At 37.3% G+C, this 13,593-nt stretch overlaps 6 protein-coding genes across 9 annotated transcripts; 3 read left to right on the forward strand and 3 right to left on the reverse strand.

Moving 5' to 3' along the window:
• Positions 1-23: 23 nt before the first annotated feature.
• On the reverse strand, positions 24-768 carry LOC113202228 (cytochrome c oxidase subunit 5A, mitochondrial). The gene has a single exon (XM_026416356.2). The coding sequence runs from the start codon at positions 636-638 to the stop codon at positions 174-176; it is 465 nt and encodes a 154-aa protein (XP_026272141.1). The 5' UTR covers positions 639-768; the 3' UTR covers positions 24-173.
• A 290-nt stretch (positions 769-1,058) lies between these two features.
• On the forward strand, positions 1,059-4,408 carry LOC113202225 (tafazzin). The gene is made up of 4 exons (XM_026416351.2): positions 1,059-1,358; positions 1,720-1,848; positions 1,921-2,069; positions 2,150-4,408. The coding sequence occupies exons 1-4, from the start codon at positions 1,241-1,243 to the stop codon at positions 2,537-2,539; spliced, it is 786 nt and encodes a 261-aa protein (XP_026272136.1). The 5' UTR covers positions 1,059-1,240; the 3' UTR covers positions 2,540-4,408.
• Positions 3,880-8,491, reverse strand: LOC113202223 (POC1 centriolar protein homolog A). Of its 3 annotated transcripts, XM_026416345.2 has the most exons (10): positions 8,312-8,491; positions 6,482-6,574; positions 6,238-6,406; positions 5,740-6,137; positions 5,451-5,650; positions 5,260-5,379; positions 5,018-5,179; positions 4,793-4,881; positions 4,524-4,716; positions 3,880-4,449 (listed from the first exon to the last, which is right to left on the reverse strand). In XM_026416345.2, the coding sequence occupies exons 3-9, from the start codon at positions 6,396-6,398 to the stop codon at positions 4,566-4,568; spliced, it is 1,281 nt and encodes a 426-aa protein (XP_026272130.1). In that variant the 5' UTR covers positions 6,399-6,406; positions 6,482-6,574; positions 8,312-8,491; the 3' UTR covers positions 3,880-4,449; positions 4,524-4,565. The 3 variants fall into 3 exon arrangements, with proteins under 3 accessions (XP_026272130.1, XP_026272132.1, XP_026272131.1); XM_026416347.2 differs by lacking the exon at positions 8,312-8,491 and having other exon boundaries at positions 3,880-4,439; positions 6,482-6,677; XM_026416346.2 differs by lacking the exon at positions 8,312-8,491 and having other exon boundaries at positions 3,880-4,456; positions 6,482-6,677.
• LOC113202227 (uncharacterized) lies at positions 6,896-7,985 on the forward strand. The gene is made up of 3 exons (XM_026416355.2): positions 6,896-7,176; positions 7,260-7,357; positions 7,493-7,985. The coding sequence occupies exons 1-3, from the start codon at positions 7,091-7,093 to the stop codon at positions 7,870-7,872; spliced, it is 564 nt and encodes a 187-aa protein (XP_026272140.1). The 5' UTR covers positions 6,896-7,090; the 3' UTR covers positions 7,873-7,985.
• A 193-nt stretch (positions 8,492-8,684) lies between the features above and the next one.
• Positions 8,685-12,792, forward strand: LOC113217138 (uncharacterized). The gene is made up of 3 exons (XM_052268046.1): positions 8,685-8,927; positions 10,354-10,500; positions 10,579-12,792. The coding sequence occupies exons 1-3, from the start codon at positions 8,922-8,924 to the stop codon at positions 10,876-10,878; spliced, it is 453 nt and encodes a 150-aa protein (XP_052124006.1). The 5' UTR covers positions 8,685-8,921; the 3' UTR covers positions 10,879-12,792.
• Positions 8,978-13,582, reverse strand: LOC113211454 (CWF19-like protein 1). 2 transcript variants are annotated; one of them, XR_008011211.1, is made up of 11 exons: positions 13,350-13,582; positions 12,786-13,257; positions 12,602-12,714; positions 12,319-12,532; positions 12,115-12,238; positions 11,941-12,008; positions 11,737-11,852; positions 11,454-11,598; positions 11,185-11,345; positions 10,917-11,115; positions 8,978-10,828 (listed from the first exon to the last, which is right to left on the reverse strand). XR_008011211.1 is itself a non-coding variant. In XM_052268045.1 (10 exons), exons 1-10 carry the CDS (start codon positions 13,367-13,369, stop codon positions 10,974-10,976), a joined length of 1,575 nt encoding a protein of 524 aa, XP_052124005.1. In that variant the 5' UTR covers positions 13,370-13,582; the 3' UTR covers positions 10,902-10,973. The 2 variants fall into 2 exon arrangements, 1 of the variants encoding a protein (XP_052124005.1); XM_052268045.1 differs by lacking the exon at positions 8,978-10,828 and having other exon boundaries at positions 10,902-11,115.
• Between the last annotated feature and the right edge of the window lie 11 nt (positions 13,583-13,593).

Consider the following 13,593-nt stretch of genomic DNA (forward strand, 5'->3'; position numbering starts at 1 on the left):
TACTATTCAATTAATAAGATAGATTACACTTCCTTAACACTTTTATTCCACATTATTTACAATCATAACAGACCACAGAAATCATCTTGCAAGAAGGTTGGAAGTTAAAATTTAAAAGAAAGAACAGTCGATGTTGACTGAATGAATTTGCTACATGTTCGCAACAAGCTAATCTAATGCATGTCCTCTACATCCTGGATGGCAAGCTCAGGTTTGTCGTAACCTAGCTCCTCTGGAGTGCTGATGCCAAGCTCGTCAAGGGTCGGCCTAATCTCTTGAATGATCCAGGGGTAGATTTCGTTGGCTTTGGTCCCGCACTTGTCCTTGACGGACTCGAGGAACCTTACTGCAACGGCATAGTCGTTCAGACGACGGCATGCCTTGAGAGCAGCGACGATGATCTTGGGCTCAGGAATAAGGTCCATTCGGGCCAAGTCATTCATTGCAGTGCGGATTTCCCATCCGTCAATGTTGGGACGGCTGAAGAAGTCGACGTACTTTTGATCGAACTCTTCTTCAGACAGTTCAGGCTTGCCGTGAGAAAGTCGCTGTTGGATAGCTGCTGGGGATCTGACGGCAGTCTGGAGTACTCCACTTCGGACAGCGCCGTGCACACGCATCGCAACGGACCTCAGCATGATGGCAATACTATTAATTCACTTGTGGTCACAGGACTAAAACCTTTTCTAACCTTCCTGCTTCCACCAAGTTCCACCTTTCCACCGCAGAAGACACTCCACTAGACAGCAGAGAGTAGACAGGGAGGAGGAGAAGAAGAACAAAAAGAAGACGGCCAAGTTCGATCTTTGGGGTGCCTTCAGAAACCAGCAGAGAGGTCACACTACTTATGTAAATTAGATGTCCCTTTTGGCTCTTGTAAGCATGGGGTCGTCGTATCGATTGGATATAGTATATAATTAACCGGATTCGATTTCGGTTTCAGTCCTAAGCACGTGTGTCCCCGAACAGTTTATCCCCCCCACCCCCCTCTTGTTACTCTTCAGACTTCCCGTGAAGTGCAAGAGAGATACAGCGAGATAGAGAAAGAAACGGAGAGAGAGAGAGAAGATCTCTTTTGCGGGGAGGGGAGGGAATACTACCCCCTCTAGCTCCCCCACTCCTCCACAGCTGTTTCAAAGTGTACGACGACGAAATCAGACGAAATGGAAATGGTGTCGCCTGCGTTAAGTTAAAATTCTGTGAATGATTTGCCTTGCAATTTTTTCAAGAAGCAACGAAAATGGAGTACAAGATTGATTGGATATTTCCTAAACTTCGAAAACCATATCGAGTCTGTTGGAATATTGCCAGTTCGATAACTGTCGTTGCCGTTGGAATTTTTAGCAAATTGTTTTTAGGTTAGTGCTTAAAGATCATGTTATTTTTGTTATGAATGCTTCCCCCATTTTTCCAATTTGCTCTATTAATAATTAAATTTTGGTATATAGTTTCCCTTGGTTAGAGTGCTCCTTTTTATAGCCATTTGCAGAACATCATGGACATCTCTTGTGTTATTTGAATTATGAATCGCAATTTTTTTAAAAATGTATTGTCAGTGAGAACTCAAGAATTTATCATGGTATTAAAGACAGCTCAGTGATAGTTAAAATTTATAGCAGCACCAAAACTGCCTCTGTTATCATGATAACCATGGCTTTTCTGTGGATTTCAGCAGCATTCCTAAGCACAAATTTGGCATCCTTTTTTTCCATATTCCAGAATGGCTCAACACCACTAAAGTTTACAACCGAGAAGTCATATCCAGGGCATTGGACAAGAGGCCAAAAAATATCCCTCTCATTACTGTTTCCAACCATCATTCATGTTTTGATGATCCAGGTCTTTGGGGTAGGTTAACTTATGGTTTCATTTATGTATTTTAAGTTTCGAGAGTCATGTTTCCTTTGACCTACCTTACAGCAAGCTTAGAGTGGAGACATCTTCTCAACAGAAGAAAAATGCGCTGGTCGCTAGCTGCTCATGACATTTGCTTCACGAATACTCTACATTCTTACTTTTTCATGCTGGGAAAGTGTGTTCCTGTTATAAGGGGTAGTGGCGTTTACCAAGTAAGTCAAGCCTAACTATTTTCTATTTAAACCTTTTTTTAATAAATAAATACATTTCAGTTTTGCATTTATGTTTACAGGATGCAATTAACTTCTGCATTGAGAAGCTGAATGAAGGTGAGTGGGTTCATGTATTCCCAGAAGGCCGAGTGAATATGACTAAAGAGTTTATTCGATTAAAGTGGGGGGTAGGACGAATGGTTTATGAGTCCCCCAATGTTCCACTTATCATTCCGATGTGGCATGAAGGAACTGATACAGTGTTACCAAATGAACCGCCGTATTATTTAAGAGTTGGGAAAAAAGTTACATTAGTGTATGGTGAGCCATTGGATTTGTCGACCCTGGTGAAGGAACTGAAACAGAAAAATGCAAGCGAAATTGAAGCAAGAAAAGCCATCACTGATGCAATCCAAAGTGAGCTTATGAAACTAAAAGAACAAACTGAGAAAATGCATTCGAGGTCTTGACATATGTTTTTGTATCACTTCAAGTGATTGACTGATCTCATGTGGAAGTGAGATCAGTGCATGTTGTAAATTTTTTTTTATTGTTTCAAAGTTGTTTTGTTATATATTTTTAATTGTCCTACCCAGGGTCTCTGTTAAAAGAAAAAAACTATTGAATCCAAATAAGCAGCCTGATATATTCAGGAACTTGCCCATAAATTATTGAACTCATTTTGCTCAGCTTCATTTTGTAGGTGATATCTATATGCTTGTGGAATTAATATGCAGCAAAACCAAAGCTATGCTGAGATATGTTAAGTAACATTAGGAAGTTGATTTTCTTTTGAGAACAAATTGTGCAGTACAAAAAAAAAAAGGAAAAAAAAAAGGCATGTCTAGTCCGCCTGACAAGGCATATTGGTTCAACCATTCCTTTTCCCCTGCCTTCAAGTAAGCCTCTAAAATTGCTACATTATTTGTTGATTGTGATGTCACATTATCTCATATTTATAATGTGTTCTCTTATTGTAATGACTGTCATGTTCGCAACTTCAGCTGTAGTAGCACACAAACATTTCCCATTCCTTACCTGTTTACATCATTAATTTATCCTGTTTAGTTTATTTTCTAGAAGTGTGTGTTGTGCTATGGGTAGTCAACCAAGATTTGTCTGTTCATTTCACCTCAAATGTAATCCAAATGTTTTGTGTAGTTGCTAACATTACTAAAGAGTATGGTGTTAAGAAATATGATTGAAATCTGCATAGAAAGGCAGACTTTGTTGTGATGAGTTAACTATAGGGGAGTAGCATTGGTGTAATTTTATGATACCGGCAGTTCTACTTTGAATCGTATAAACACTATATAAATATAGATATATATATATATAGACATGTAATTTATGGAAAAAAAAAGTATGACAATACATCTATATTCTTGCATGCATGCTGGCTGACCACTCTATATTACCATCAATTACTGGACTGCTAAATGGTGATACCTTCAACTGTTTAGATACCAAGTCATCTGATTGTTTGATAAACATTTTTATTTAGCCTACTACCAGCAGTAAAACTATTAGCAAAAAATAAATGCCTGTTATTGTTATAAAATCTTTCTTCTGTGGATTGTGAAGGAGAGGAATTCATCCCTCTCTATAGGAGTATGGGATTGTGCAAAGGTACAGCATATTTCATGCTTTAAAAAAAAAAGTGCCCTATGCATTATCAGAGCTTATCACAGTAACTTATATTATAGATGTTTAAATTGAAGAGGGCATCTGACTGACATTATGTTTATGCATTTTATTTCATTTCGGGGTGACTATCAATGCAGTACATAGTAATATTGAAAAACTGAGGTTAACAAGGTTGGAATTGTTTTAATTGCATTCCAAGATACAAAAAGGGATTCTTGCTTAAATGACTAGTTTTTTTTTTCTTCATGTCAAAGGATTACTACAATTATCAGTAAGGGGACCATCATGTACTTCTTTGAATCCCAGAATGTTATTTTTTCCTGTACCATATGGGCACTCTTTGCAAAATAAGGTGATAAAGTGGAATTCTAAAAATATTTGACCAATCTAGAGTGAGCAATTTTGTAGTTGCCTGCCTTCACTAGCCTCACTTGTCTTCAATTGTAATGCTTCAAACACCCAAGTGCATACATGTGCACTGCTAGTACTTGTTTAACATTTCTTTTCTTTTTGTCGGGGGGGAGGGGGGGGGGGACAATAGATTAGCATTTTGTTAAGACAATTTTTCAACTGCATTCTACTTTTTTAAATTTGTATAGACTGTAGAATAGTCTTGGTGTGGCAACTCTCAATTTAAAACAACTCAACAAAGTGTGATTGAATTAAATTGGTCTTCATCCTTAAGCTCTCTGCTTTGTCTTAAATAAAATTGATTTCTTATTTCTGCAAATACCTGCAACCTATAGTAATAAATTTCATACCACTCATGAACAATGTATACTTCATACAGGCTTAAGTATTACACACCATGTAGGTACTTGAACAAGATTTTAAAATTTGATTTCTTTTTTATTTAGCCGAGAGGTTTGCAAGTTTTTCTTCCAGAAGGCTCATACGTTGCTCTAGTAGTTCTACTGTTCCCTTTAGCAAATTTATAGTTTCTGTTTGCAAGCTTTGCTCTTCTGCATGTTTTTTAAGGCAGCTACAAATAGATTCTTTCCTGTAACAATAAGCATAATTGAAGTGTGGAAAAGGCCAACCGGAGAATCAGTTGACCATGAGTAGTCAAAACTTACTTTGAAATACCATCATTCTTGTCTGGTTGCATACCATCATTTTCAAAATCAGAATTCCTTTTTTCAAGTGGTTGATTAACTGTCGTCACCTTAACAAATTTTTTTGAATAGAGAGAAAAGCAAACGAGAGAAAATTAAAAAGAAAGTTAAAAAAACTAAGGAAAAAAAGCCTTGGAAGTTATAATCAATAAGATGATAATGAATATACAGAGTAAGGTCACAAACCTGTACATTGGGCTGTTGCAATTCTTTCAATACGGATCTAGCATCAACTCTACACTTTACAGGGGAATTCAATTCAGCTACAGTTTCATTCAACCCAGCTGCTTCTTCTCCAAGAGCTGACTGCCAATCCTCAGCATCAAAATTGGTTTTCCATACAAAGACCTATCAAAACAACAAGAAGGCATTGTTTTCATTTTTAGCTAACAAAAGACTAGTTTTCTATGAATGACTCATGGTAATACCTGGTTGTCCACACCAGATGATGCAAAGTATTCTCCAGAAGGAGAGAATGCAACAGATGTAATGGCACCCTCATGACCTTGTAGGGTGAAAATGGGGCGTCCTTCAAGAAGATCAAGGACCTGGTGAATGAATTAGACTTGTCAGTTACTTCATTCATCTCAGTATGACTAAGAAGCACAAGTTCACACACCTTCATTGTAGCATCTTGACTAGCAGTAAGTAAATAATTACCACTAGGATGAAAAGCTACCCGATTGACAGCACCTTCATGACTACAGTAATGTTGAACTACTCGTTTTGCTCGCACATCATATATTCTTGCTATGTTATTTGACAGTGCTGCTCCAATGCATGTTCCACTAGGATGCCATTCCACATTGACAGCATGTCCTGTTGAACAGTAAGATAAAAATGTGCAAATTTTTCCCATTTAGAAATAAGTAATACACATTTACATACCTTACTAAGGGATAATATACCTTTGCTCTCTTGAAATGAGTGAGTACATTTAGCACTCCTTGGATCAAACAACTTGATTGATTTGTCATCTGCGCAGGAAGCCACCATATTACCATCTGGTGAGAATCGAGAGCATCTGACCCAATTGCTGTGTCCGTGAAGAGTCAAAACAAATCTTCGTTTGGCTACAGACCAAAGTTTAATACTTTTATCATCTGAGGATGTAACTAATTGATGCCCATCAGGAGAAAAATGTACTGAGCGCACTGTTGCAGTGTGTGCACGAAATTCGCCTGATGTCCCTCGAACAGCACTTGGTACCCACAAGCGAACTGAACGATCACGAGATGCTGAGGCAACTAGATGACCCGATGGAGAAAAAGTAAGATCCATGACACCATCAGTATGGCCCAGGAACCTGCACAAAAATGAAAATTTATCCAGATGATGATACCTAAAACTACTGAGTGCACCTTGACAAAAGTATGAGCAATAAAACATAAAATTGCTATACCTACCGGAAAGCTCGCACAGTTTTGTGGAAATTCCATAACATTAGTGAATTGTCCAGAGAGCATGATGCAAGTTGTTGTTGGGCTGGGTTGAAAGCTAACGCTGTTACTGTGTCCTTATGTCCACGGAAATGGCGCTCCAGTGATGGGCAGTCTGAAGTAGTCATTGTGTAATCTAAGCATAGAAAAGTATTGATTACAATGTTGTGGTGTACACATGGACATAGAAAAGCATATTGCCATCACTTACAGTTTTTAAAAGTCACACGTCAAAGATTGTTTTGCATTAAATAAAATAAATAAGGCAGAATTTGAAGCGTTTGCAACGAGAAACCATCAACTTCTGCAAATAAAAAAATTAAAAGATTTACGAGTGGAGATTTACAAGTTCAAACTGGTCATCACCACACTATCCGCCATCCGCCATCCGCCGGTCCGGTTACGACAACCAACAAGATTTCAAATCCTCCTTTGTTTACATAAATAAAAGAGCATCGTTCCACTCCTCCGAAACACCATCTCCTGGAACGGAATCGTAGGGGGAAACGCACCGTGTGATGGTGCGCTCACCTCCTTTTAAGATTTGAATTTGACGTCTTTTTCTTTTCCACAACGCAACACGTAAAAAACACGCTAAAACTTGGTTAAACTGCGACAAAATATAAATGGGTATACAGGAAATTATGTTGGCCATCCTACTAGTACAACAACCAGCGTCGTCTGCTGCCTAGACGTTGAATTTGAAAGATGTACAAGTACAAGTGTACAAGCGTGTGATTTTTTTTTTTAAATTAGATGAGCATGCTTGTGAATTTGAATTACTAAAGTAATAATAATAAGTCTCTCTTTAAAACACAATATGTCTGAAGAATTAGGGGAAGGGAAGCAGCTTCAGCTCTTCAGAGTTAAATTACGGAAAGCTGTTGAAGATGCAGTAGGCTTTCAGTGCGTTTAAACCTTAATTCTGTACTTGTATCTCAAACAATCTGATGCATACTATTTGACTCCATGTTCTTGTTACTCATTAGGAACGAAGACCTCTTAGCTGCGATATCTGGAATTCCTAATATTAAACATAAGAAACTACTAAGTCTCACTAGTATTTTCAAACAGAAAGTGGTCAAAAGTAAGTGTGCTTCTGAATTCTCCAATGTCGACATATCTCAAAATATTCACGTCCATTCTTAGGGGAAAGTGTGGTCTCATATTTCTTTGCCTGTCCAAAACTATACTCTACGACAAATTTCTCTTTCTTTTACAGATTTTTGTGAGGAGGTTGAAAAAATTGTAAAGGAAGAAGAACTTGATAAACTTCTGAAACGACGAGAAGAAATTATTAAACAGCAGAAGAACTTTGAAGGTACAATTGCTTGGCGACCATCAGGCTCAGTGACTGAAGATATTCGATCTCATGACATGGAAATTTTAAGGAGTAAATCCACTCAGCTGAGTTGTATGTGTGAAGCTAAGGAGAAAGAAGTTAAAGCATTATTCAGTCAGGTTTCCAAAGCTCGTGGCAATATTTCTGACTACGAAGCACAATTGTCCAAAAATATCGATGAAATTGACAGACTTGAGAAGTGTGCCCAAGACCAGGAGGATGCATTCTTGCGTGTCAAGAATGCAGTTATCCCACATTGAAGTCATTTCTTTAAAGTGTTTCCAAAGTACATTTATATGGAGCAATACAAGCCCAAATTTTAATTTTTATATGTTGCAAATACCTAATACATAATAAAATACAATTGAACTCCTTTCTTGTAATTTAATACATTTGTATTTGCCAAGATAAGAGAACTAGGTTGAGGGAGTTGCACCTAATGGTTTTAAGTGGCTTGAGGGAAAAGGAGCCAAGGACAACTGGTTACTTGCTCGAACAAGCTGATCAGCAAGGTTCAGCTGTCTGTGATAACACCGACAACAGCCAAGCCAAGGTGGACAGATTGTCCATCTCCATCTCTAAGTAAAATAGAATTGTCACATTAAAGTTCATAACATAATTGAGACGACAAAAAAACAATTTTTTTGGTTTAACTAGTGACTTTTTTAATGACATGGCAGGGTCTTGCAGCTCATTCACCATTATTGCTTGTAGCCGGTTGCCATCTTTACAGGCATTGCTCCAAATCTTCTGATCACACGACCTTTCGTTTCCTTGCCCGCTGTATGAGAAAACATCGTTTTACGTTGTCCCCATCGAGGTAATCTGTCAACACTTCCATGGCACAATTGTAAGGTACTTCAAATGACTCCCCCCCCCCCCCCACACACACACAATGAGGTATTTTATTGGTATAAAGAAGACCTGGAAGAACAAGCCAGAACATAACAAGCCTTCAATTGTTTTTCGGAAATCGTCTGCTAAAACAATTGCAAAGCAGTCTATTTCCGAAAAACAGTTGAAGGCTTGTTATGTTCTGGCTTGTTCTTCCTGATCTTCTTTATACCAATAAAATACCTCATTCCCCGTTTGAAAGGAACTAAGGCTAGCGGCTAGCATGGGACGCTCGCTCGCACAAGTCCTTATCAGTCCGAAGGACAATGCTCTACCGGAGCCAAAGAAACGAGTATGGTAATTTTAGTTCCAGTTCTGGAAGTAAGCTGGCCAGGACACTCACTCAACCTTCTTGTGCAGTTTGAGCGACACAGCTCCAGCACACTACCAGGGAAGTACCATCACCACTTCAAACATGGAAGTAAGGAAAATTATGAATGTGAACTACTCTTCAGAGACAAAAAGAAAAAAAAACAAGGAGCACAGGAAACATCAAATTAATTTGCTGTTAAAAAGATAAACTCGTTCTTTACTCCAACCCTGAATATATGATGTGTTTTCAGTGATGTGTGACAACATAGAAACATCTATTATAAGTTAGTAAAGTTGTAGTGAAACATTTAGCAACAATTTAGCAAACTTTCATGTGGTTATGATTGTAAATATGCAGTATTGTATCACTATACTGAATTACTCATATGTATATGGCATGCATACCTATTTTGTTACTGGTTTAGTCTTTTTCATACATAATCAACTTCTTGCAAAACACCCTTTAAGATAATGAGATTCACTTTGCAACAGAAGAATCCGAAGTATGTCGGGCTATTTTTATCAAAATTGTAAAATCTAATAGCGACTGTAATTGTTGGTGGGGAAGTCATAGGAATCTAAAATGGTTTTTATTGTGTAATTTCACAAGGGTTTCAGTTCGTGTATAGCATATTTTCATTTTCCAATTTGTTTCAAACATATTTCTCAAACATGGCTAAATGAGAAATGTTAGTGTCAGGGTTCCAGTTCGTTAATAGCATATTTTCATTTTCCAGTTCCTTTCAAACATAACGTAACGTAACGTGACATGGCTAGAAGAGAAATGTTAGTGACAGACACATCAGATATTAGTTAAAGTTTATGCAATTCATACACACCTTTTTAAGCAATAAGTTTTTAAGTATGAGGGTATCAGTTTTAATAATATACCAACCAGATTATTGCACTTTTCACAGATAATAGTAGACCATGATCAGGTCTTCCCTTCTACCCTACCAACTTTTCTCCCTATACATTGTTGAGTTCATTCTTTTGTTTGAAGGCCGGCCCGGGGTCGTTTTCTAACAGCAGATGGCGCCACTGGCTTGCTATAGCTCCCAGGAAGATACTTTTGATTTGGGTGTTTGCAAAGTGTCTCTTTTTATCTTACAAGGGTGTTTTGCAAAAAGTTAATTTTGTATAAAAAAAAATCAACTAGTAACCAAATAAGTGTGTATGCCATACATACGAGTAATTTAGTAACTCAGTATAATAATATAATGGTGCACTCACAGTCACTACCACATAGCTCATAGCTTAAAAACACTTAGAAATTTTTACTAGGCAGTAAAATTTTTGACTGGTAACTGAAAAAAACCTCTATTATGGAATATCAGGGCTGATTCCCTGAGTAGAATAAGCATTCATTCATACTTGTAAGCTCCTTACTTACAGAGATGAACAGATGTTTCTAAATTATACCACACCAAGGACAATACTCGTTCTTTTTACCTCACGGTATATAAAGTAAGGGGAGGTAAAGAACGAGTAAAAATGGAGAATACAATTTAATTTTAATCTTAAATATTTTCTAGAAATTTAATTTTGTGGTCGTAGTACTTTTCTTGATGGCAAGTGCAACTATTTGTTTAACTACAGCTTCAAAGAAAAGTGCTACCAGCTTTGGCAAAGAACCTAAAGTATCCCATGGTCCAACTGTACATGCTGTGGGTAAAAATGAGGTAAGATTGGACAGATTTTAAGTTTTATATAGGTGACTAATTGGTTTCCATTTTTAACTAAAATCGGTTGTGTGGCAGGGGAAATCATCTTCACGCTTTTTCAGTGGTGTGCCTCTTTCCTTAAGTCCTATAGGGAGCTTCTTCCCTAATCCATTAGGAGCTTTTGGAGGTTTTCCATCTTTACCATACTTGGCTCCTACTCCATATGGACAAATGGGAGGTCCCTTGAGCTATGGAGGACTATACCCATCAAATGCTGGTAATTTTGGGAGCAATTTTGGAGGTTTCTCTACATCGCAGCAACAGCAACAGCAACAACAGTCACAAACTGGAGTAGGAACAGGTTTTAGTGGATTTCACCCAACATATTCAGGATGAATAACATGTTACAGTAAAAATGATTTAGTTGTACGTACAAATGTTTTTACTTGTTTTGTTTTTGCTATTTTAATTACAAACTAGAAGATAACTTTTTATTCAAGAGTAAAGTCATAGGGTGAAAATGCTGCTCTAAAACGTTTCACAAGGGCACATTCATCTTCTTTATCTTGTTTACAATCACGCCAATCTGCAGCACCCTCCTTGTTCAGAATAGGTCCACTGGCAAGGACTTCCCTGCAAGCAATATTTAAATATTAAAAGTTGTCAAAAACAAGTGAGTATACAGGTTCACAATAAATTTACCGTCCAAAATTTAAGGAAAAGTTTTTGCGAATTCGATGATAGAGTTTATCTCCGCTGGGGAGCTCTACATGGAAGTATGGAACTCCTGCACCAGCAATTTGGTCTAGTTTGGCATGTTTAGGAAGTTCATCTAACTCAAAGCCCTCTGCTTGAGCGCAATCCTATTTAAAATTAAAAAAAAAATTAAAAAATGTAGTTCTTACTATAGACCCATTATTAGAAAGTTTGACTCATTGTTTTCAGCTGTAGTTTCAAATGGTAGGTCATACCTGAAAAACTTCTCGCAATTCTCTTGTAGCATTCTCTGGAATTGGAATGGCTTGAATTTGCATGTGAGATGTCTTATAGTTACGTTCATAAAAAACCACAGCTTTTTTCTGTTTGGAGCACATTTTTTTTAAAGCCTCTTTAAACCTGTGGAGGGAGTCAATCAAAATAGTTTACATTACTATTATTTAGATACAAATTATTTGTAAAATCTATAAAACATTTGAAAACACTGCGTATGTTTTAAATTTATATATGTGTGTATATCTATATATACTAGAATACCTTTCAATTTCATCTAAAAGTTCTTGTGAGGCCTCCGCAGTTGACTGGTGGTGTGTTACAGGGAGAATCAAAACATGATCATCAACAATACCTCCCTTGGCCAAAGCTAAGTATGCCTACAACATGAAAGTGATTGATATGATAAAACAAGGCAAACCCACTGATTTCAAACAAAGACATAAACACCACGATAAATATACTAGCCTCAGTTCCGATACTAATGACAAGATGTTTTTCAACTTGAGGGCTTGAAAGACAAAACCAACATTTTTCTAGAAAAAATAAATCAAGATAAATAATAGTTGAATTCTTTAAAAATTAAATTAGCAAAGGTTCATTTAAATTATACTCCTTTAATAATATTTATACTATACTAACCCTGGTCAAAAACAGGTCTTTCCCGTTTTTTCCTCTCCTGGCCTCCATCATCATTTCTTCCACGTTTCCCTCTCCTGCTATCTGATGAGGCATTCATATCATAAAAGAATTGTGTTGACTTTTCCTATACATCGAAATAGCTTTAGATTACATATCTGCTTCAAAAGAATTATCGCTTGCATTACTTTAACTGGTAAGATTTACCTGAACTCCCCTTGGATTTGAAAGACGGACAAGCCCAGAAAATGGTGACATAGTCTCATCCGTTGTGCCCTGATACAACTCGGATGCACGCATATGCTCCATTGGAACTATACTAAGTGCATACAACCATTTCTGTTTAGTGGGATTGCCAACAGATGCTAGAGCAAGAAACCTTGTATTATGTTGAGATGTATCTCCTTGGGCAGATTCATTCCTCCACAGAAAAGAAAGTTTGAATGGTATTGAGTCACATCTACAGTTTTGATTGGACTAAATTACTTACTTGTATGGCGAACGTTCATAATGCTTGTCATGAAGGCCTGAGAAATGGTACCTAGGTTTGATGTGAGCTGATAACCATGATAATAGATGTGAACCAACTGGAAGATCTTTGTCCTGAAGACAAAAACAAGTATTCAAGTGACTTGTAAGAAAATAAAGTTTCATGTTAATAAATTTGCACTTACAGCTTTATCATGAAATTTTGAAATATCTTGTGGCCACGATGAAGTAACAAGAACATCTACACCCTTGAAGTTTGCCTGCCCTTTTAAACATACATCTCGTACACATGTGACATCACTCTCAGAAAAAGAGCAATCAGACAAACCGTCGCTTTTACCACTAATGTAAGCAATCCTCAATCCATTACTAGTCGTAAAAACCCCCCGTTTACCCAAATAACTTATGTTGGGGCAGAGTTCACAACCATTGATGTCGGAATATTTTACGGTGTGTTCCACATCATTTGGACCAAGAACATATGTAGTGATGGGAACCTCAATCTTGCCACTCTTCAGCATGTTCCATTCATCGTCAGATGGCCCAAAAAAGTCACCGACACAAAGTAGATAATCAAATGGACCACTTTTCTCGTTGACAGAGGACACTCTCTTCATGAGAGACTTGAATTTTCCACGGACATCACCGGAAACCAAACTAAAATTTGAGCCATGGGTTAAAAAAACATACAAACATTATTTAATGTTGCAAAAACTAACCTTCACTTTTCAATCAGGAGACCCACTTACATTTTTAACTTGTCGCCCATTATAAAAATATGTGACAGAAAATTTCCCGAATGAGATGGATATATATCTCAATATATCCGTCGTGGTTTATTGAATTGAAAGAAAGTTTCACTTCTATAGTTTGTTGTGATCGGTTTGTCGCGTCTGTCGGCTTTGAGACTGAAAACAAGCTAACCGCCTTTTGACATAACACATCTGTTGCTGTCTGTGATCTCGTGATGATGTGTGTGAAATGTGAAGATGC

The sequence above is a fragment of the Frankliniella occidentalis genome, unplaced genomic scaffold (genome assembly GCF_000697945.3).
Source record: "Frankliniella occidentalis isolate FOCC.00 unplaced genomic scaffold, Focc_3.1 Scaffold63, whole genome shotgun sequence".
Lineage (NCBI taxonomy): Eukaryota > Metazoa > Arthropoda > Insecta > Thysanoptera > Thripidae > Frankliniella > Frankliniella occidentalis.

Bases quoted from the DNA above. Each gene is read 5' to 3' on its own strand.
- LOC113202228 (XM_026416356.2), bottom strand. From the start codon at position 638: ATGCTGAGGTCCGTTGCGATGCGTGTGCACGGCGCTGTCCGAAGTGGA.
- LOC113202225 (XM_026416351.2), top strand. From the start codon at position 1,241: ATGGAGTACAAGATTGATTGGATATTTCCTAAACTTCGAAAACCATAT. The intron at 1,849-1,920 runs GTAGGTTAACTT...CCTACCTTACAG, and splicing joins TGATGATCCAGGTCTTTGGG to CAAGCTTAGAGTGGAGACAT. The intron at 2,070-2,149 runs GTAAGTCAAGCC...TTATGTTTACAG, and splicing joins GGGGTAGTGGCGTTTACCAA to GATGCAATTAACTTCTGCAT.
- LOC113202223 (XM_026416345.2), bottom strand. From the start codon at position 6,398: ATGACTACTTCAGACTGCCCATCACTGGAGCGCCATTTCCGTGGACAT. The intron at 6,138-6,237 runs GTAGGTATAGCA...ATTTTTGTGCAG, and splicing joins AAAACTGTGCGAGCTTTCCG to GTTCCTGGGCCATACTGATG. The intron at 4,882-5,017 runs GTTTGTGACCTT...AAATTTGTTAAG, and splicing joins TGCAACAGCCCAATGTACAG to GTGACGACAGTTAATCAACC.
- LOC113202227 (XM_026416355.2), top strand. From the start codon at position 7,091: ATGTCTGAAGAATTAGGGGAAGGGAAGCAGCTTCAGCTCTTCAGAGTT. The intron at 7,177-7,259 runs GTGCGTTTAAAC...GTTACTCATTAG, and splicing joins GAAGATGCAGTAGGCTTTCA to GAACGAAGACCTCTTAGCTG. The intron at 7,358-7,492 runs GTAAGTGTGCTT...TTTCTTTTACAG, and splicing joins CAAACAGAAAGTGGTCAAAA to ATTTTTGTGAGGAGGTTGAA.
- LOC113217138 (XM_052268046.1), top strand. The intron at 10,501-10,578 runs GTAAGATTGGAC...GTTGTGTGGCAG, and splicing joins ATGCTGTGGGTAAAAATGAG to GGGAAATCATCTTCACGCTT.
- LOC113211454 (XM_052268045.1), bottom strand. From the start codon at position 13,369: ATGGGCGACAAGTTAAAAAT. The intron at 11,853-11,940 runs GCTAGTATATTT...TTCATGTTGTAG, and splicing joins TCATTAGTATCGGAACTGAG to GCATACTTAGCTTTGGCCAA. The intron at 11,599-11,736 runs GTATTCTAGTAT...CTCCCTCCACAG, and splicing joins CTTTTAGATGAAATTGAAAG to GTTTAAAGAGGCTTTAAAAA.